The sequence below is a fragment of the Paraphaeosphaeria sporulosa genome, assembly GCF_001642045.1.
Source record: "Paraphaeosphaeria sporulosa strain AP3s5-JAC2a unplaced genomic scaffold CC84scaffold_12, whole genome shotgun sequence".
Taxonomy (NCBI): Eukaryota; Fungi; Ascomycota; class Dothideomycetes; order Pleosporales; family Didymosphaeriaceae; genus Paraphaeosphaeria; species Paraphaeosphaeria sporulosa.
The window spans coordinates 3,640-24,746 of NW_017253371.1; the positions used below are offsets into that span (position 1 = coordinate 3,640).

General features: G+C 53.7%; 7 protein-coding genes across 7 annotated transcripts; 5 read left to right on the top strand and 2 right to left on the bottom strand.

Moving 5' to 3' along the window:
• Positions 1-1,815: 1,815 nt before the first annotated feature.
• On the top strand, positions 1,816-2,129 carry CC84DRAFT_1168385 (uncharacterized protein). Its single transcript, XM_018179386.1, has one exon. It carries the CDS (start codon positions 1,880-1,882, stop codon positions 2,069-2,071), a length of 192 nt encoding a protein of 63 aa, XP_018030629.1. The 5' UTR covers positions 1,816-1,879; the 3' UTR covers positions 2,072-2,129.
• Positions 2,130-3,825: 1,696 nt separating this feature from the next.
• On the bottom strand, positions 3,826-5,388 carry CC84DRAFT_1102011 (MFS general substrate transporter; the record flags this gene model as incomplete). Its single annotated transcript, XM_018174941.1, has 2 exons — positions 3,826-5,193; positions 5,242-5,388. The coding sequence occupies 2 exons, from the start codon at positions 5,386-5,388 to the stop codon at positions 3,826-3,828; spliced, it is 1,515 nt and encodes a 504-aa protein (XP_018030630.1).
• A 1,334-nt stretch (positions 5,389-6,722) lies between these two features.
• Positions 6,723-7,520, bottom strand: CC84DRAFT_1221797 (uncharacterized protein; the record flags this gene model as incomplete). Its single annotated transcript, XM_018183304.1, has 1 exon — positions 6,723-7,520. One exon carries the CDS (start codon positions 7,518-7,520, stop codon positions 6,723-6,725), a length of 798 nt encoding a protein of 265 aa, XP_018030631.1.
• Positions 7,516-8,986, top strand: CC84DRAFT_1128814 (uncharacterized protein). Its single transcript, XM_018175812.1, has one exon. The coding sequence runs from the start codon at positions 7,755-7,757 to the stop codon at positions 8,538-8,540; it is 786 nt and encodes a 261-aa protein (XP_018030632.1). The 5' UTR covers positions 7,516-7,754; the 3' UTR covers positions 8,541-8,986.
• A 1,360-nt stretch (positions 8,987-10,346) lies between these two features.
• On the top strand, positions 10,347-12,621 carry CC84DRAFT_1230114 (FAD-linked oxidase-like protein). The gene is made up of 5 exons (XM_018183689.1): positions 10,347-10,880; positions 10,946-11,135; positions 11,253-12,061; positions 12,152-12,348; positions 12,397-12,621. The coding sequence occupies exons 1-5, from the start codon at positions 10,522-10,524 to the stop codon at positions 12,555-12,557; spliced, it is 1,716 nt and encodes a 571-aa protein (XP_018030633.1). The 5' UTR covers positions 10,347-10,521; the 3' UTR covers positions 12,558-12,621.
• An 805-nt stretch (positions 12,622-13,426) lies between these two features.
• On the top strand, positions 13,427-15,895 carry CC84DRAFT_1209275 (uncharacterized protein; the record flags this gene model as incomplete). The annotated part of the gene is made up of 1 exon (XM_018182210.1): positions 13,427-15,895. The coding sequence occupies one exon, from the start codon at positions 13,427-13,429 to the stop codon at positions 15,689-15,691; it is 2,265 nt and encodes a 754-aa protein (XP_018030634.1). The 3' UTR covers positions 15,692-15,895.
• Positions 15,896-16,436: 541 nt separating this feature from the next.
• On the top strand, positions 16,437-20,978 carry CC84DRAFT_1263272 (FAD/NAD(P)-binding domain-containing protein; the record flags this gene model as incomplete). Its single annotated transcript, XM_018185227.1, has 3 exons — positions 16,437-17,577; positions 19,014-19,449; positions 19,505-20,978. Exons 1-3 carry the CDS (start codon positions 16,647-16,649, stop codon positions 20,976-20,978), a joined length of 2,841 nt encoding a protein of 946 aa, XP_018030635.1. The 5' UTR covers positions 16,437-16,646.
• Positions 20,979-21,107: the final 129 nt, after the last annotated feature.

Genomic DNA, 21,107 nt, shown 5'->3' on the forward strand with positions numbered 1-21,107 from the left:
AAATTTAGTTTTATTAGTCACTATACCTCATAGAAGTTGTAAGTCAGCTAATACTACTAGGGCAGTATACTAAAGACTAAGGTGCTGTATATAAGTGCGAGAGCCTACCTAGGTAGCTTTCGGGCGAAATCTCGTACCAATGTTGTGGCTAGACGCTGTGCCGGAAACCTGAGAACCTGTAGATACCTACCATATGCAGGTGAGGACGGACAAGCACGTTCAATCAATTGATGGTGATAAGGCGAGCTCGCCTCTACCACGTTGCAGGTTTGAGGGCTGTCGCCTCCTGCGCTACGTGCACATGTGCGTTGTCAATCGCAACTTCAAATGTAGCGTTTGGACGTGTTTCGTACAGCTCCCAGGTCTTTCATGTCTTGCCATCCATCTGACCGTGGACCCTGGTCGTTCATCCTCCCCACCCACATGCATGCATATCTCCGGCTACCCGGGATAAGTGCCAAACCCACTGCAAACTACCTATGGTATGGGAATAGCGCAAAGACTGTATACAGGTCTACGTCCGGCTCGCTCGGCTCTTGTTGGGTAATAGGAGAGGGGGGGCCTGGTGACATGGGCTTGGTATGCGCTGCTGTGCGGTATTTGTGCAGGCAGACTGCGTTAAGCGTAATAGCTTGACATTACAAGAGGATCCACTGATGCCTGCTTGAAACACGAAATCGGTAGTGCCTCTAACAACTATCGAACTTCCGAAAATATGCTGGCTCTAAACCCTTCGTATTAGGATTAACTATTACTGTTAAGCTCTGGGCACCGGGGGTTTACGCACCTTTTGGCTGCAGGGATAGTAAAAGAAGCATCTGACACGTGGGCGCTTTGTCCCTTGGAAAGCTGCCATAGGCAAGATGGAGAGCCAAACAAGGGACTGCATGCAGATTTGTTCCCGGTAGTCGGGTGCCTGCCCGACAGTCGGGAACAAGGAAGCCTTTGCGGGTTTGTTCGTACCATAGGTACAGTGGACTGATGTGGCTTTGGTTGCACAACAACGATACTTCGGCTTGTAAGAATATGCGAATGCCACGAAGTCAGGCAGCAAGTTATACGGGTGTTCGTTTAGAGTCTCTACATCTTCAGTCGGCTTCCTACAGGGGTAGCCACGTCAGGTGGCGGAAAACCCCGCAGCATCCGACTACGAACTTGTTCATCCCCTCACACTTGATAATCTTTCATCGACCTCGGCACGATTTTGCACGCCGCATATATGCAAAAGTCCTGCGGGTGCGCACTTTTGCGCACTTAATGACTTTAATATATGTGCCCAGAAGATTTACCAAGCCGGCAAGAATACCATAGGTGTCTATCAAATTCTGTTATCACGAAAAAAACGCGTGCTACTCACCAAAAGAGCAGAGGGTATGTTGGAGATGCAGACCCTGTTGACAGCGTAAGCTGAAAGTAGCCCCATGGCTCTCCTACTGCCAATCCCTGACAGTTCATGGCGCAGCTCGAGGAACAAGGTCCACAGCTCGGTCCGGCCCGTCAATTCCCTGTATGTGCGCATCCTCTTATATGTTCTCGTCATATGCTTTGCTTGTGGTCTCTCTTTTGCCAAACTGTGCGCATGACAATGACATGCAAGCTCTGTCAGATTTAGAATGGCTACATGAATGGCAATGGCCAAGATCATTCATTCGCAGGCCCAACAATGGTTTGTTGCTGCATCAGACTCTCGTTCGTTTCACTTCGGCCAGAACGCCTAATTACACAGCCTTGCCATTCTATAGATGCGTTCCTTCCTCGTTCGACTACGCTTAAGACTTCCCGGGCTCCGTGTATATGTCTAGGCTCTTTGGACACCTCTACTGTGCTTGTTATCTGCTGTATTTCCGTACAAAATTTCCTTACTATTCGAATTGGCCTAATGGTGGCTGTTGAAACCCGTCCTACACACTGGCCCGGAATAGGCAAAGCCGTCAATCTGACGTCCACTATCCTCATGAATTATTTCGGCATGTGGAGACTAATCGTCTACTGTAAGACCAATGCACGCTTAGATCAGGCCGAGTGTAACGCCTCAAGATGGAATCGAACTTATAATTTCAGGTTGGAGTGAATGCTGTATCATACTCGCTATCGTATGAATCATGTTACATATCCACGTAGCAACATTACTAAAGCCCTTAGCCGTCCGCCGAGATAGGCCATGGAGGGGTATTAGCTTGACTGTGTAGCGGCGAGGGACGCCTAGATATGAACATCAGTATCAGAAACAAACGCAAGATTTCGACTTCTTACTTTAAGCCGAAGCATTCAGACCCTACGATGTCGGGCTTGCTGGATTATTCATCTTTGCTTACCTTCTCGACTTGAACTTTATGTACATCTGTCGATGAATCGTCTACAGTACTGTACTAGGTGTTCTGATATGCAACCTCACGCTGCTAGTCATGTCTCATTGGGCCTCCTGTTAACCCGTACAACTAAGCTAGGACGTCAGAACCCAAGGACACGGCTGTTGGTCAGTCATGTTGCATGTAACAATGGCATATATCCAGGGGAAGCTCTAATGTAGTTATGGGTTTGCTATATGCCGCAGTTCCAATAATCCACTTAAGGAGAACTCTCTTAGTACCTACACGAAAGGGGAGGTGCGACGTGTGTTCCTCGTCGCTTTGCTGTAAGTTACATCTCCGACTCGACCAACGGTGTCTCATCAAAATTTCTGGTACGGAGAGTTATCTTGTTCCAGGCATTGCGACCGAAAACCCCAGTATTCGCAACTATATGGCGGTCTCTAATTTCTGTAATTAGGAGTACATCATAATCCGTCGCTAACATGGAACAATTCGGATATTTAGCGCTAGAAGTCGAAACTAACACCATTTACCACACCATCACGACCACCACCCTTACCGTAAGCAAGAACATCCGCAACTGGTGGCCACAATGAAAAAATTATTAGTAGTAACACATTGGCAGGCTGCTCGATATTATTCCTCAAGTGGCAAGACGGAGGCCCTGTGCCGACTTCTTCGTGTGCAAACTACACTGTAGAACTTCTACAGGTGGATGAATACAACCCCCATACCTCATAAATTAGAGGTACGTGGAATCTCTAGTGTGTCTTTAAGCTAGATTGTCCTGTGCATATGAAACTGGCCGTCCAAGCCTTTGGTCGGAATCTGTGCACGCATGACAGCCTCAGTGACGATATGGCACAGGGCTCTGAGTGGAACAGTATGGAAGCCGAACGTTACAGGGTAAGCTTTTGGCCTTCTCGCCCACCACGCATGTGTCGCCGCTCAATGCGTGGCAATTCTATCCTCGCGCAGCCTGCGAATCATAGTACGGTAGATGCCGAGGACGCGCCCCGTAGAGAAGAATTTATCACGGAGCGAGACATGTGCGACACTGAGCTTAGTTGGACGGCTGGACTCAATCTACTTTGAAGACTTGCGCATTTGGGAAGATGCTGAGAGGTGTGGTTTGCTGCGCTAGTGAAGACTAGCTAATTCAAGGCTAGAAGGTGAGGGCGAAGTTGGATCGGTTAGTAGGCTTTCGTCTGGGGGGAGGGGGCTAAAAGGCGTAGTGGTGGGGTGGGATGGTTCCACGACCGTTCGCTACCTAGGCGATTCTAGCCGGGATCTAGGACTTCAATGTTCCGAACCCAAACACAGTTCACGTCTGTGTAGAGGTCTGTAGACAATTCAGAGCCCTCCCATTCTAACGTCTGCGGACATGCGGCAGGCTTCATCCTGGCTCTCGCACTGTAGGCCTTTCGGCAGGTATGCGACGAGATCATCAAATGACGTAGACATAGCTGAGCACGGGTGCTTGGTGGACCAGTCAAGGTCTCTATTAAAGAAGCTACACGTTGGTCGTCCGGGAACCCTTGGTCGGCGCACCTCCCCTGTTTGCTCCTCTTGCCGCTCTCCACGATTCGCCGAAGTACCACTGCACAATCGGCAACGGTACTAAAACCATTACTACAAGTCCCAAAGCCAGGAATGTTGGTCCAACTCTTATGCATTCTATGATCTTCTCCACTACGGCAACACCAATGGCAGCAAATACGGATCGTGCGAGGTTGCTCGCAGCCGACGCTGCATCCGAGTCGTCACTTGGCCATAGGTCTGAGAGAAGGGTTTGTTGTACGCCACATATTGCATGTGCTGTCGCTGCGATGAGAAACTGAAGCAACAAAGGTATACAAATCCAGCCGCCCAGAGACGTCAGACTGGAATATGCGAGCGTGTATCCGTAGAACGCAAGCGAAGTGACCAATACAGTGATGAATATTGGAACACGCCTCAGGCGCACATGCTCGAGAGCGAAGTCAGTCGGTATGGAGTGCCGAGAAAGGCTGGTGTTCGAAGGGAGGAAATGCGCATGTTTGTATGCCGAGTATGCGCGTCTGAGGTCGTTGTCCAGCAAGTTGCCAATAAGAGCCGAGCCAGCGATGGCGCCGAGAAAGTTGGGAACAAAAGCCAGGCCGACCAGGGCTCCGTTGAGCCCAAATGCCTTCTCGAAAAGTGTAGTTGTGCTGACCGTCATCATCATCCAGATCATGAAGACTATGCTGTTGAAGATGAGGCTCAAGAGGACAACACGATTTTGGAAAAGGTAAAGTGGCTCCAGAAACTTCCTCCTTGGCGTGATAGGTCTTGCAGCAGGCTGCAAGCCCTCATTCGTGTGTGCAGGCTTTCCAAAGACCTTACATTTCCACACCAACGGCTCATGTATGTTCACCAACGGTACGGAGCCGTTGCCCGCAATACTGCGGAGCGTCTCGGGGAGTAGGAAGGCAATTGCAACAAGTACTGTTGTTCCCAGTGCGAACAGGAGGACAAACAGACACCTAAAGTCCGTCCAATTGGAGAGTAACCCGCCAAGAATCGGCGACAGAACTAAGGTTCCGTTACGGACACCTTGGAAAAAGCAGTGAAACCGGTCGCACTCGGGTGGCGTGGAGATGTCGCGAATGATGCTATATCCGATGGACACACTGGATGCAATGCTGGCTGCTTGTGCCATGCGAAAGAACAACAGGACCGCGTAAGTTGGTGAGAAACTCAATACTACGCAGGAGGTAACGTAGAGCGAAAAGGTAGCGAGGTAGACCGATCGGCGACCGAAACTATCAGACAGAGGACCCCAAAAAAGCGGCGCAACCCCTTGCATCATCAAATACGCCATGATGGTTAAGTTGGTAGCCTCAGCACCGATCTCCAAATCCTTGCTATCGTTAGTAGCAGCTCTTCGGTTTTGTCGCGGGTTTCATACCGTAGCAATTCTTCCCAGAGCCGGGAGGTACATGTTGAACGTGAGCATTGGAATTGAGGCGGCCGCACCCGCGATTGCCACCAAGACCCACTTCTCCTTCACAGTGTACAAATGATACGGCTCTTGAATGCGCTCTTCGCTCACCATCACTGAAGTGGTTTTCTGGTCTCGTACCGATCCAATTGCCTTCCCAATTGTCCCTTCCGACGAAGTTCGATGTTCGACAAGGCTTTGCCGTCTTGACAATGTTGTCTGTGCTGCGTGTGCATTGTCCAGAGTCTCTGTGAAGTCGAAACCGGTATGTTGTGAATGCTCGGGGTCAAACTGGTGTCGGAAGGAAAACATGCGAATGTTCGAGCTCCCCATGGCATACACGCCGGACCCAATTTCGCGCCATCCTTCCAAGGTCGTGAATCTTTTCGATATGCGTCGCCCGATGACGGATATTGTGCTGCCTCGTACAGATGGCTCATAAAGCGAGCCCATGTCTGCGATGCGGAGGATGTACAACAAAGAGAGGATGCAAGCCTGAGGATGCGAGCATACTAGGAGAAAAATGGTACCTGCAACTTCCAGATCATAGCACCGACCAAGGAAGATGGCGATGGTTTGGAAGACTGATGCTTTGGACTTTGCCCATTGGTGACGTTCTGGATCGTTGATTTGCGAAACACTGCATGTTTGATGTGTCGAGCGCGCATGAACATAGCCGAGCGATTGGGATGTTGGAACGTCGCATCATGTTAGATCTGACGAGGGACGAATCGCACCACCCGAGGCACGACAACGCGCCGCTAAACTTGCTGAAAGGCCTCCGAAGCCATGCTACGTCACAGTATCCATGGCCGGGCGCTCCCAGGAGCGCCGGAGGGTGCCACCAATGGCTTCACGCACAAGTCCTTGCTCGCATCTGAAGGCTTCATTGGGGCAAGGTATATCTTTTAAGCTGCAGGAGAAGGTCTAAAGGCAGCTCATGAGTGTCATGGGTGGCATGTGGAATGCGTGCTGTGGTACTCTATTGCTGGCCCCCCATCGCCCTTGACCGAAAGATGGATGTCGGATCGATCAGATGGTGCGAACAGACATGGCAAGTGAATTGGCACGACATTCCACAAGACGAAAGCATGGATCACAGGTGCCGTGGAAGTGCCACCTCAGCTTTCAGCAGAGGCAACGGCGTAAGCTTGCACCCCTGCCCTCACAATTCGCGCTGTAAGCTTGCATCCTGCACACGGCCTAGCGGCTAGTTCAGAACGAACTGGAAAAGGCGTCAGCTACTGCGGACCAGCGTGACCACGGAGCTGGGGTGGCGAGGACGACTGTGGGCGGGCACGGCGTGCTGCTAGGCAATCTGACCGGAGTCAGCCGCAGGCGTGGGCGAGGGCATGTAGGGAGGATGGGACGGCAAGTGGACGACGGTTCTGCTGCGAGCGCGGCGCGTTTGCCGACATGGTGTCAGCGGCGCCGGGCTGTGAAGGTGGTCACGGTGCAGGAGGGCGGTCCGGCTGTTGCTCTGCCGGCATGGTCGACGGCAGGCGCGATGGGTCGTGGCATGGCAGCAGGCCGGTGCGGGCGAGATGGAAGCTGAGCAGCGCAGGCGCGTGCGGTGTTGAGGTCTGGGGCGCGCCATAAGACATATGTAGCGCTGCGGCATGCTCGGAGGCCCCCAGGACGCGGGCCGAGAGGCCGAGACGGAGGGCTTCGCGGGACGGGGCCGGGTTCGGCAGGCCAATGGCACAGGCAGACGCGGCGACACGGGGCAACGACAGTGGCTCGGACGAGGGCGCCCGGGCCAGCTGCCAGTGCGTGCAGCGTCGGGGCGGGCTGGGTGCGGTGATTGGCGTGCCTTGGGTGCGCTGGCTGCGCGCGCGCGTCTCTGGGGAGCGTGGAGCACGTCTAGCGAGCAGCAGAACGCAGCACTGGGCAGGGCGGGCGGCGACGAGCCACAGTGGCTGGCGCACCCAACTCGACGTCTCGAGCACGCCTGTTCCGGGCGGACGCCGCTGTACGATTGTAAACCCGTCGTTCGGTAGGCTGCCCGGGATACTCACCGCGACAAGAGTCGCGTCTGTGTCGGCCACGGTGCGCAGCGAGCGCGAGAGGAAGCCGCTTGCGCGCCGGGCACGGCATGGCACCAGCATGCGCGGCGAGGCGCAGCGTGATTGGCCGGGGAGCTGCGCCTGCATCCGGGGCGCGCTGCGGTGCTTGGCGACGCCTTCTGCGATGCAAGTGCAAAATGTCGACGACGTCCGCATCCCCATGTTTTGCTCAGATGTCATGTCGACCTGCGCAACGCTGCCCTCTGTCGACGCTCCGTGACGGCCGCCCTCGCTCCCCGCCCCGCCCCGCCCCGCCCTGCCTGCCCTGCCACCGCCCAGCGCTGCAGCCGTCGCCGCTGCCCTCGCCCCGCGGCTCTGCACGCCCACCGCCCGCTCACGCCCTTGTCGTCGTCGTCGCCGCCCCCGCCCGCACACGGCCCAGCACAGCACGCTGCCCGCGACTGCCCCGCGCGAATGGCCGCGCTCAAGGGCGACGCCGACCGCGCGCCGGCGAGCAAGGCTGCCGGCTCGCCCCTGGCCCGCGCCCTGCGCGACTTCGAAGCCCTCGTGCAGCGCTTCGAGACGCGGCTGCTGCGCGCCCGGGACGTCGACGGGCGCGACGACGAGGTGCGGCGCGAGGCGTGCACGCTCGCGCTCGCTGAGCTCGGCGCCAGGCACACCAAGCTCGAGATCCGCCGCTCGCTGAGCGCGGCCGAGGCGCAGGGCCGCCGCGTCGAGCAGCTGCTCCACGCCGCCCGCGACGGCCACGACGCGGCCGCCCACGACGACGACGACCTGCGCGCCATCCACCACGGCTACTTCCGCCTGTACTCGACCGAGCTGTTCGACCTGCTCGGCCAGCCCGTCGACCTGCGCCTCGGCACCGTGCGCTTCCACCACTGCGACCCCTCTCCGCCCCCCACCTCCCGCGCGCCCGACCAGGGCCCCGTGTCGCTCGAGCTGGCCCTGGGCTCGTCCTTCTTCGTGGCCGACGCCCTCGAGACGCTGCCCTTCCACGCCTTCAAGGTGCCCCGCACCCCCTCCCTGCAGAACCGCGGCATCCTCAGCAGAAAGCCCGCCGACCACGGCGCCTTCCCGCCCTACGACTCGTGGCTGCTCTTCACCTTTCTCGGCCACGGCTGCCTAAAGCTCGAAGTCCCCATCGAGATGTGCGCCGACGTCTACGGCGCGCCCCTGGCCGGACGAGAGAACGAAGAAGTACATTTCTGGGGCGTCTTCGTCGACGACGACGCACCCTAGCCCCTGCTTGTTGAACTCTGCCTTTTGTGCCTAGACGGTCTTGCTTACGGAGTTTGGCGCATAGCTGGCCTGCAGGCTGCGTGCTCCTGGTTGTTCGTCTACCCAGCACCAGTCTTGGCTCTGCGACGGCTACGATCTTACGACTTTAACGACTCTCCTTGCTTCGTTCCACTTCCTCTTCTAATACCCGGAACTTGCCGGGCTTGTTTGCAGCCATTCCTCCACCCATTCATATCTACATATACTGGGTCAAGTGCCCTTGCCCTTGTTTTCTCCCCGATTGGCTGCTTCTACTGTTCTATGGATGGCCGCATGTGTTTTTATCTACATTGACGATCGAAAAAGGCGCCGGTCGAAAGGCTTAGAGGAGACAGTCACACAGACCTAGGTAAAGCATAGCTCGTAGATGAAGCATCCGAGAGCCGCACTCAATGTGGTCGTAAAAGCCCACCGATGATATCTTGACCTCGTACAGTGTCTGAAACCTCGACATGGAATCTTGTGTTAGACTGACATGCACCGTTTGCTGAGGCATCTTCCCAAGCGTGCCCAGCCAAATGGGCGCTTCTGTTGCTGGCAAGCCCTCTGAATATCCTCGTCCGCTTTCTATGATGGTGAGTCGCCTCGAGTCCACCCATCCACCCCTTGCCAGCAGCTGTTCACCAATTCACCCCTAACTGTCCAGTTCCATTGGACTACTAACCTGATTCCGACCATTCGGGGGTGCGCTTTCCAACTAGGCTTGATCCTCACTTCCATGGGAAATACGAGACTGGCTTGTAGCATCTGAAAGCGTATCATGGTCAAGATGGGACGCAGGCTCACGATGTAGCCGAGGCGCGGGAGGCACGTGGAGTGAGTTGTTCTATGCTTGTAGGGGTCTTGGTGACATAGGTGCGTGCTGCTGAGGTACGATAGGGGCATACTGCGCGCCCTGAGACACAATCAGGCGAGCTTGCCGACGAGCTTCGCGCCACGCAAGACAGCCGCTGGAAGGGAGGACTCTTATCCATCTCTGCCTCCCAAAGCCGACTCTTTCAGGCGCATCCTCAAAGCTTAACGCTTGAGTCCCGGTCAATCACAATAGCCTAGCAGGCAACGAGCGATATCTTGAGACCCCCTTTGCACTCAAAGCATATCCAAGATTCCCACTTGTGGTGTATCTCTCCTATACATGGATGGGTTGATGTTCTGGCTTATGGCTCCGAATTTTGTGGGACGAGTTAAAGGATATGGGCTTGGGCCTTACGCACAGAGCCACCTGAATACGGTACATGAGAAGAATGATGAATGTATGCGCTACACAAGCTTTCTGACAGGCGCTTGTGGCTAGGAAGTCCTTGATCAGAAATGAGCTCGGTCACGTCAGAGTCCATCTGCTCCTACGACCTCTGCTTCCCCAATGGTAGTGACAATGTTCTTTCCTCTAGCTTGTTTTCCGCTTGAGTTAGGCATAGCACTGCAAAGGTAATTGCGCCCAACTAATGAAGACAGCTCGGATCATTGTCTATACAACCCATGGCACATGTTGCTCTATAGTAACAAATCGCCATTCTCCCACAACGGATAGTTAGAGAAGGCGGACAGATATCGTTAGCGAGATCTCATCCCCAGCGGATAATCTACGACTGGCTTATTGTCTATCTCACGCGTAGACCAAGCTAGAAGAAAAAGGTGGCCATATAGTCAACTGCTACCTATGGCATCGTGTCATACGCAAAGTTGCTAGCAGCCCATTAGCAGAATTTGAATGTGGGTCCCAGGCCACAGGGTCATGTTGGTTCAAAGTTGGAGATGTGGGGTCGCAACGCGTCCAAACTTCTCCGCATTGTGGGGAAGCTTACCGGTACCCTAACATGAAACACCTCCCCCATCGATCCATAATCCACAATCCCCAACGTAGGTTGACTAGGTTGTACAAGTCGCTTACCCGCCCAACATCTGTGCACGACGCTTGATTTTGCTTCAAGGTTACCTCACTATGCCGCCTCTACCATCACCAGCATACGTTAATGCAGAATACCAATCCACACATTACAACCTCTTCAAAGACTCTATCACAACACCGCTCAAAAGCACTTTACCCCCGGGAGTTACACAATATGCATTCGACGCAGCAATTATACAACTCATGGCAGTAGTAGGGCATAAACAGGTACTCCAAGGTGATGCGCTGACAGAATACATTGATCCTTATGAACTATGGGAGGCAGAAGGCAAGCGCAAGATGCCGAGCGCTGCAGTGAGACCCGGGAATCTAGAAGAACTCAAACGCGTACTTGCCATTTCAAACGAATATGGGATCCCGCTTTGGACGTTTTCGAGAGGGAAAAACCTCGGGTCAGTCCATCCTACCTTTAGTACTCGCCGCACAGTGATCTGAATCTGACCCAACTTGGAAACAGATATGGCGGCCCGGCACCCCGTGTCAATGGCTCTATAGCCCTAGACCTCCACCGTATGAACCAAATTATCGAAGTCAACGCAGAGTACGCCTATGCTGTCGTTGAGCCTGGCGTCACTTTCACCGAGCTGTACGACTATTGTGTCGCGCATAAGCTCAAAGTCTGGCCTTCCGTGCCGTCACTGGGATGGGTAAGTCATCCTGCTCGTACAAGGCATGCGTCTCGTTCGCAGAGAACAATGAATTCTGCACGAAGTATCGCCCGACCCTGATTTGAGTTCCACTGACCATGCACCCCTTACATCTAGGGCTCCGTAATCGGGAATACCTTGGACCGTGGAACAGGCTTCACGCCCACGGCAACGCATCACCAGCACATTTGTGGGATTGAAGTCATGCTTGCCAACGGCGAGCTTGTACGTACGGGTCAATTTGCCGTCTCCGAGTCGCCATCGTCGCATCTTTCCAAGTTCACATTTGGACCAAGTATCGAGGGTTTGTTCCTACAGTCAAATTTAGGAATCGTTTGCAAGTTAGGGATATGGCTTACGCCAGCACCGCAGGCTTTTATGTCTTGCACGTTTGACATGCCTGATTTCGAAGACGTGGAGACCATCGTCAACGTCTTCGGTCCGCTACGTCGGGATGGTTTACTGCCCAACACTGTGTATGTGTCAAATTTGGTCGAGTGGTTGGGGATGATGGGGAAACGAGAAGAGATATGGCCGGAAGGAGGCGCCATACCGGAATGGCGCTTGAAGGAACTCCAGGCGCAACTTAACCTCGGGTACTGGAACGCCAAATTCGGACTGTACGGGGCAAAACAGGTGGTCCAGGCACATTTCAAAGAGCTGAAGAGAATTGTGGCTATGCAGGCGCCAAAAGGACGCTTGAGTGGGGAGATGTTTTCAGCCGACAATGGGGACACGTTGGATCCAGCGAGTGTTGGTGAGCCCCATGGAGGATTCTTCGTCGGCGTACCGAGCTTGTGGAGCTTGCCGATGGTGAAGTTCAGATTGCCTAAGGAAGGTGGGGGGATTGGGGCACACTACGATTATAGTCCCATCATTCCTTCAAACGGCGGCACTGTGTTGGATTGGGTCAGGGCTTCAAAGAGGTAGGTTCAACTCACAACATACTCTATGTTGCGATTTACTACGTGGTTCATTCTGTGTCAAGTTTGAGGCACTGTACTAAGAAGTTGTAGGGTATGCGAGGCTGAGGGCTTTGATCTGTTCTGCGATTTCTTCATGCACGAGCGTCATGTTATCTTCGTCAACATGATGACTTTTGACAAGACCAACGTCGACCATCGTCGAGCAGTGCAGACCATCTTCATGAATCTGTTTGAAGAGGGCAGGAGGAGAGGCTTCAGCAAATATAGAAGCCACATCAACACCATGGGTAAGTCATCACTCCAGGCGAATCATGCATCGAGCTCATAGTCTGTAGACCTTGTTGCTTCGTTGTACGACTTCAACGATCATGCATACCGAAGATTTGTAGAGACTATCAAGGATGCTCTCGATCCTAACGGTATTCTGTCGCCCGGTAAACAGGGAATCTGGCCGAAGCGCTTTCGCGAGAATGCCAAATTGAAAGCACAGCTGTAGATTGCTGTCCTAGGTTACACAGCCGAGGGGCACCGCATGGTGGCTTTGTGTCACACGATCCGATGGTCATCTTAGTCACTTATAACGTGGGAGATGGGAGCGTGGTAAAATATTCTAATCCTGGAGCCGCATCTCACGTAGAGCAGACCGATCTACCATATTCCAAGCGCTCGCTGTCTTAAAGGTCTACTGACATGGATGCAATGATACTCACGAGCCGGGCTGCATGTTGTAGGTGGGGCAAAGGCCCGTGCAGTACCAGAGTGATATCGTATTCTCCACGGCGCTGGCGACGAGCTCTCACCTTCATCTCCACAGGGCTATCCGGCCTTTGGCGCCTGTGGAACAGTATGTATGCGTCTTCCTGGTTGAGGGGCTCGGGCAAGGCCAGAGTGAAAGTAAAAGGGATAGCGTCTACCAAACAGGGCAACTGCGTCGTTGATATGACGACGCGACCTGCGTGTCCTTCACTTGCCCGCGGCCCAAGTTCGTTTGCCGGTAGCCTGCCAGGCCTCGACGCACTGCGGCTCTCGCGCGCTCTCTCTTTATCTCATATGATTACTCTGCATGCGTAGCACTTTTTGGTTGCGTACACGCCTGCATCTCGCCAGTGGTTGCCGCGCTCTTCGAGGCGCGTCACTGACTGTTCATCTGCGCTGCGCAAGGTACACATGCTGTTCTTCTGCAAGTCGCGTTGCGTCTCTTACACTATCGCAGTCCCGTGCGTATGTTTGCCTGCCGACGGCGACGCCTTGATTTCATCCCAGTGCGCCACGCGCCCGCGTCGCTCGAGTGAACAGCAGGTGCGATACTTTGGCGCATCTAGCTTGGTATATCAAAAGTATTAACAATACTGGGCGACAGCAGCCATGCCGCCATTTGGCCTGTACTCCCTGCCGCGCCACCACCTATACGGTGGAAGAACTAAGTCTAAGACTTACAACTCCAACAACTTCCAGGGTGATCAAGATGAAGCTGCCGCGTCGGATCCTGCCCTGTCTGCAAATATAGACGGCACTCCGGCAACCGAGGCTGTTGGTCCCGATGCCGAGAGCAGGGAAAAGGTTGCGAGGAAGGACAAGAAGCGACTGTTGTCGCTGAATGGCGACAAGAATGCTGAGCTCGAGCGTCTGCTTGATAGAGCCGAGGCCACACCCGCCAACAATGATCTATTCAAGACGAAGAAGAAGAAGAAGGACAGAAAGCATAAGAAGAAGCACCGTCGTTCCGACGAAGGCACGCACGGCGCCGCTGATGTAACCCCGGACCCGCCTTCCAGGGGCCAGAAGAGCGACAAGAACAACGATGGTCAGGAGTGCCGCGCAGTGAAGAAGCGCAAGAGAGACAGCGAGGCGCACGCTTCGACAGTAAATGCCCAGCTCGTGAGAGAAGAATACCTAGCCGGCCAGCAACTAAACTCTCTGGCTCGCTTTGGCCCTTCGCCACCAAAGCAGCCACGACAGGAGGCGCAAGCAATCGATCAGCCGTCAAAGAGGAAGACGAAGCGCATAAGCCAGAATATCCAGCAGAAAACGACCGAGCATGTCCAGTCTGCACAAGGTCCTGGTCCTGACCCTGGCCAGCTGAGAGAGCACAAGACGAAGCGAAAGGTAGTGAAGTCGGTCCCAGGGCCCTCCGAGGCAGCAGCTAAAAACGGTTTCTCAAAGCTGCCGTTGCTAGTGCCGCGTGACTGTGTCGATGGCTCAGACGAGTTCAAGGTGAAAGAACACAAAAAGAATCAAGACACAAGAGATTTGGTCAGCAGCCCAATTACCCCTCGCCCGATTCCTGCTCGGGTCGCGAAACAGACGCCTATTCCATTCCCTCAGCTCCGAACGCCCGAAGCCAATCCCGCTGGCAAGGCCCACAAGAACAATGGAGACGACCTTCCGCGTTTTGACCTTCTTGTCCCGGAGACACCTCCGTCCAAGACTCCAAGGAGGACGCCCGTGCCCTTTCCTACAAACGTGGAGGGGAGGAACGACACTGTCACCGCCGAGTATAGCCTTTCTAATGATTATCCTCAGACCGGACTTATTTCCTCCCCTACACCTAATGGCGAAGTACCGGCTCCTTCAACTGCACCTGCAGCTCTGGAATTCTCTCAGACGGTGTCCAAGCTTCCTGCTGTGCCGAATGCGCTCACTGATGCTAATCTGCGGAGCTTTAAGAAACCCTTGGCTGATGGGACCAAGCCACGGCCTCGCACGAAAACAGGAACATCTACTGTTGCTTCATTCCCCACATCGTCTGCCTCAATGAGCATTGTAGAAGCCTTCGCTCGCGTTGGGAAACCGCTTGTACGCTCGGCAGCCGAGAGGGACCCCTTTATCACTACCAGTGACAAGCCACAAGGCACACGTGAGGCCCGTGAAGGAATTCCGCTTGACATCTTCACTGAGAAATATCGCGAGGTTACTAAGATCGTGAACTTCGATGAGGAGGATCAATACCTCAAAGAGCACCTAGAGTGGGATGCTAGGCGCGATCAAGGCCAGGTACCTTGCTTGCACAAGATGACTGGTTGTTCGGCAAAGAAAGAAGAACTTCTTCGATTGAGCAAGGACGAGAATATGCAGATTCTTGCGCAGCTCGACACTCCCGCTGATGATGTGGCGAAGCTGGACGAAGCTAACAACCAATCTCAACGCGCCGAAGATCTGCTTATGCTGGCTACAAAGGCCCGTATACCTGTGCCTATCGGTTGCATTGAGGGCAGATGGGCCTTGTACTCTCCCAGGTATGCCGAAACACATTTCGACAAATATGGCTACGGTCAGCGCAGCCTCGTCATATCCTCCATCGCAGGGTTCAAGCACAAAAATACTTTCACCGCACGCATGCAACTCCCGCCTCGCACCATGGCTTTCAGCATTCTGGCTTTCCAAGCCCCTCCACATGCATCTTTCCGCATCACTACCATCAAAACGGCTTCGGAAGGGTACACTATGGACGTGGTCTTCTTGGGTAACGGATTCTTGCATCTGCGAGCTGACCTGGGACGACTGCTCACGGGCACGACTCGCAAGCCAAACGAAGACAACCATGTGCTCGATTTCATTGGTGTACATGACCAGGCAACGCAGTGGTGGCCGGACAAGAAGAGTGAAGTCGAGGATGAGAACATGGTGTAGTGTTCGCCTGAACATTCTGCAGTTCCGAGCCAGAAACACTGCAGGGATAGGTGGGGTGAGTGCCTCTTTTTCCATCGTGTACGATGCTATATCCGATGCTCTGGCTTCTCATACCTGTACTATATTTTCAAGCGAAGATACGGCTAAGTCATCGCGCATTACAGCGCTGCCAACGCATTCGCCGTATTCACCACACGATGGAGCTTCTGGCGAGTCAGATCTGTAAATTTGTGAACCAATTCCACTTTCCGGATGGCTCGGATTCCAATGTGTTATGTAACAGCGACTTGCCTATGGGCTATTGAGGATAGCAAAGGTGCAAAATGGCGCCTCTCACAGTTTCTTTTGAATTGAATGAACGCTTTACACACGTGGTCCTGTTTCAACATGCTCTTCGTTGGTCCATGCACGTTCCAGATCTCTTACCAATCGCGGCCAGATGTCAGATAAACTGAGCACCTTTAACCCAAATCGTATGGAAGGATTCGATGTGGCTGGGTACTCATCATGCGCGCACATTTACGGCGCTTACTGTCAAAGCATTGATTCCTAATGCAGAAAATCGGTGTGGGTCTGTTGTCGTCAGAACGTATCAAGCGTACCACTGTGTTGGTGGGTGACGCCTGCTTGTGGTGGGGGCGGAAACCAACAGCAAGGGTGGAATCGCACTACGCCGCATATGCCTAAGTGACACGCCTGCCTATATAATACAAGATGTCGCTCCTCAGTCGCATGTGTAGGCTGTCAACGATTACGCGCGAACGCTTTGGAAGAGATTTGACCACGTTGACGACATTCGCTGCAACAGAACAGCAAAGCACACAGTAACATCACATTGAGGACTGATCCAGAGCATTGCAGTGAACCGATACCGGCACCGTATCTCGACTTGTATCGAAGCTTCTACGAGCGTTGCGCATCTGTAAGCTCCTGGCGACGCACAATACTGTCCGATATGTCGGCACAACAACCCTTCCGGAACCATATCGCTTTGATTTCCATTCTCCTCTTTTCACTACTGGTGTCTGCCCAGGGTGCAACCGGCGGAAATCGCATTGAATCTGGCCAATGCCCGGATAACGCCGAAGATACCCTTGTCTACTCCCCTTTCAAACCCTACTTCTACTGGCCGTTCTTCCGCGGCACCAGGCAGCGCTGCTGGGTTGCTGCAGACTGCCTCCTTGAAGCTGCGGGGGAGTCGCGGAAGCAACAGTTTGCTGCCACCGCTCTTGTCATGGGTCTCATCCCACTTACACTCAAAGACATTGCCTGGCCTGAAAGAAGACTGATCCATGTAACGAAGCGGTTGAATTGGGCGGTCGAGGTTTTGGTCCTTGCGCTGGGACTCGTTCCACTGGAAACAGGCGACGCGAGAGAGACGAGGAAACGCAGCAGGGAAAACAACATGCTAGCGAAAAGAGCGTGGGCGATGAGTCGAAGCAGCATCATCATGGTCATTCTCGTATGTTGGGTGGGTGTATTTGCCAGCTACGCGGGGATGGTCATTATGGAGATCTACAGCAAGCGTAGCGCGCTGGGCTGTACATATCCTGCCACTGTTGCGTCTTGGTACGTCGTTGCGCTTCTGCCTGCGACTATGCACGCGCTATTTGCTGCCGTTAGGCGCTCGAAACACGAGAGGCGACTAGTGCAGCTTCACCTTGCGAGCTCAGATGCTCTATTAGCGAAAGATGTGGCGCAGGTGCGAGCCGAAGAGAAGAAGAAGATTGTTTCGGCAGTCCCAGGTGCGGATGAAGATTGGCCTGTGCAGATGGCCTGGGGCGTCTATTATATTGCGGGCACACTGATCTTCACGAGCATTATGGCCGTGACAGTTGTGGAACTGGTCTGCTGGGTCGGTTTAGGGTTTGCAGTGACGGGAAGCTGTAAAATTTTAGCATTTTTTCTGTGTCTGGTGAGCGAGAAGACGGGAATGTTGGCAGTGGAAGGGTGAGTTGAGGACGTGTAGTTCTACTCTGGAAGCTCGGTCAGTAATTCTGTGTGATTCTATCTACTGTTGGTATGCTCAAGCGTACTCAATAAATGTAACACATACTCCTGTCTTTATGCATACCTAGTACAAGATCATCCTTGTTGGCAGAGTGTACCACAAGCTCCGGGGCTGCCTAAGTGGACACTAGGTATGCCCTCGCACCATCATTGTCCATCAGTTCTCAGACGACATCCCTCCTTCCTCTAGTGTAACGGAGTCCCCATCAAGTTTGCCTTTGGACATGGCTGCCTGCTCACCGTGCTGCATCAGAACTTAGCGTTGGCAATGTTACGACTTGGGCAGTATCTCGACAGATGATGACGTGGCGAGATCCTACCATGAAGCACTCGATCACTGAAGTATATGGTTCAACGATTTTATAATTCAGCAAACACAGGGAAAAATGCTTCTCGCCCAGGTCACATGATCACCATAATCCGAGTGGCTCCATAGTGTGCGCTGCTGGCAAATACAACAGTTGCAAATGTTCGCGAGACGTCTCACAGAGACAATTTGACAACTTCACCGCTCCACGGCGCGAATCTATCCCCCCGGGTCCGCAATTTTACAGCCTCTTCGGTTGCAAGGATAGCAATGAAGAGTGGGTTTCGAATATGACTTGAGAAGCAAAGCATCTCCAGGAAGCGCAAGCCTCCGGCGCAGACGCAGCTGGCCTCTTTGATTTGACATTACCGCACAGGGCATCTTTGACGACGAATGCAAGATACTCTGGTCATGGAGTTTTGGAACTGGGAGCTGGGAATTGGGAACGTATGAGCTTGGCGAGAAGTCAAGTCTTTTATTACGAAAAATACTCCATTTGCGTTGGCCTCGCCTGTTCGCAACCCCATAAGCTTAATGTCACCACACAAGGGACTGCCGAGCCGCTTAAATGCGATAAACGTGCTTACGGGGTACCTGCATGAGCTGACGACCAATGTCATATTAAGGGTGAGGCAATGGCTGCACATCTCTGAATGCTGCAGCTTCGCAAATCGCAATGTACTTTGATCGGTGTAGGGCCGGGTAAATAAACCATGATTGCTTTGCTATAAAATGCTTGAACGCTTCTGACATTGGAAGTCTTGAAGGGTGAAACCCCGCCGCGTCCAGAGTGGATGATTATGCTCTAACTCAACTCGAGTGACGAACGGAACAATGAAATTATTTGATCATTTGCTATTGTTTTGCGCTTTGCAGCATGCGACACTCGCAACTTTTACGTACCCTCGGCACCGCGCAGAAGAACAGGTGGCGAACGGAACGAATACTTACGACTACGTAGTGACCGGCTCCGGACCTGGTGGAGGTAATTGATCCCATGCGCAGACAAAAAGGACGAGGATAGCTTATTGTATGTCTTTCTGCCAGGAACAATCGCAGTCAACCTCGCACGCGCAGGCTATTCCGTTCTTTTGATCGAGGCAGGCGGTGATGAATCGGATGATATCACCACTCAGATCTTGAGTCTTGGATCCCTCAGCTCCTCATCATCTGTCAACTGGAGCTTCTTCGTAAAACATAGCGATGATATCGAGCGCGCAAAACGGTACAACCTGATGGTGTGGAAATTGAACAACGGCGAGTTGTGGGTAGGGAGAGATCCCGCGCCTGAAGGCCATCTCGATGCAGTGAGGCTTGGTGTGTTTTACCCAAGGGGGGCTACTCTGGGAGGAAGTGCAATTGTCAATGCTGCGGCGACGTTTCTACCAAGCGATAGCGATTGGGACCTTTTCGACAAAGATGTTGGAGATGGCGTATGGAGGTTTGTTACCATTGGTCTAACTGAACGGCGTGATGAGCTGACTACAAGTACTCAGTGGCAGAGACATGCGACGCGTCTTTGAGAAAATTGAGCACAATAATTACTTGGAAGCTGGCACGCCAGGCCACGGCTTCGACGGCTGGCTGCAGACCAACATAGCTGACAGGAGCCTGTATTCGGTGCAAAGTCCCAAGATCAAAGTCATCGAGGCTGCGTTGAGACTTCTCGGCAAAGACCCTTCCCAGGTCGTTGACTACCTCGTCAGTGACGCAAACTACCTGGACGAAAGAAGAGACAAGACACAGGGACTTTTTGCGCTCCCGTTCCATGTGACCAAGACATGGAAGCGATTTAGTCCGCGTGATCGTATCCTCGCCACAAGCAAGGAGACATATAGAAATGGAACGTTGAAGTTCCTACTGCATCTCCAGCTGCATTCGCTCACGACTAGAGTCCTGTTCAGCGACCAAAAAGCGGACAAAAAGCCCAAAGCAATCGGCGTAGAGTATCTCGAAGGACCGTCAGTGTACAAGGGCGACACGCGATACAATGGCACGCATGGTAGAACGGGCCGGGCCTTTGCGCGAAAAGAAGTCATTGTTGCTGGAGGCACATTCAATTCGCCCCAGATACTGCAGCTTTCTGGCGTAGGACCAAGAGCATTACTCGAGAGGCATGGCATTCCTGTTGTCGTTGATCTGCCAGGCGTTGGTGCCAATCTGCAAGAGAACTACGAACTGCCGGTCGTTGGACTGGCACATCAAAGCATGCTCGACCCTGTCGATCCAAGCGCACCAAACTGTACACTCGGCGCCCCTGGAGATCCATGTGTCGAGCTATGGAAGCAGGGCACGGGGCCGTACGCGCGGGCCGGCGGCAATGCGTACTGTGTGCTACTCAAGACCAACCACTCAAGCGATGGAGAGCGCGACGTGCTGCTGTTTTCTACCCCCGGCGGAGCTTTTCGGGGGTTCAAGCCCTCCACCAACCAGACCTTCAGTGACCCTCCTGAGACAATGTCCTGGTCTACAGTCAAGATGCACACTCAGAATCGCGCGGGATACGTTCGCATACAGTCTGCAAACCCGCAGGATGTGCCGGAGATCAACTTTAACCATTTCGCCGAGGGTGCTGAAACGGATGTCGGGGCGATATTGGACACTGTGTCATTTGGTCGTAGGACATTCTTCAACACGGAAGCACCCGTGGGACCGGTGAGGCCCAGGGAGCCGCCGTGTCCTGCAGAGGACATCAAGGAGGACGGATTCTGCGACGACGCAACGCCAGACAAGCAGTGGATCCAGGACCAAATCTTCGGGCATCACCCGACGAGCTCCAACTCGGTAGGGCCAGACAGCAATCCGCTTGCCGTGCTCGACACGCGGCTGCGGGTGCGAGGCGTGGAGCGGCTGCGCGTGGTGGACGCCAGCGCATTTCCACGCTTGCCGGGTGCCTTTCCTGCCGTGGCCACGTTCATGCTGAGCGAGAAGGCGTCGGAGCTTGTGTTGGCGGATGCGCGTGAGCCGTAGGCAGAGGGTGGAGGTGCGATGTGGTGCAGATGGCCAGTGGAGGGAAGGTAGATGGTCAGTGGAGGGAAGGTAGATGGTCAGTGGAGGGAAGGTAGATGGTCAGTGGAGGGAAGGTAGATGGTCAGTGGA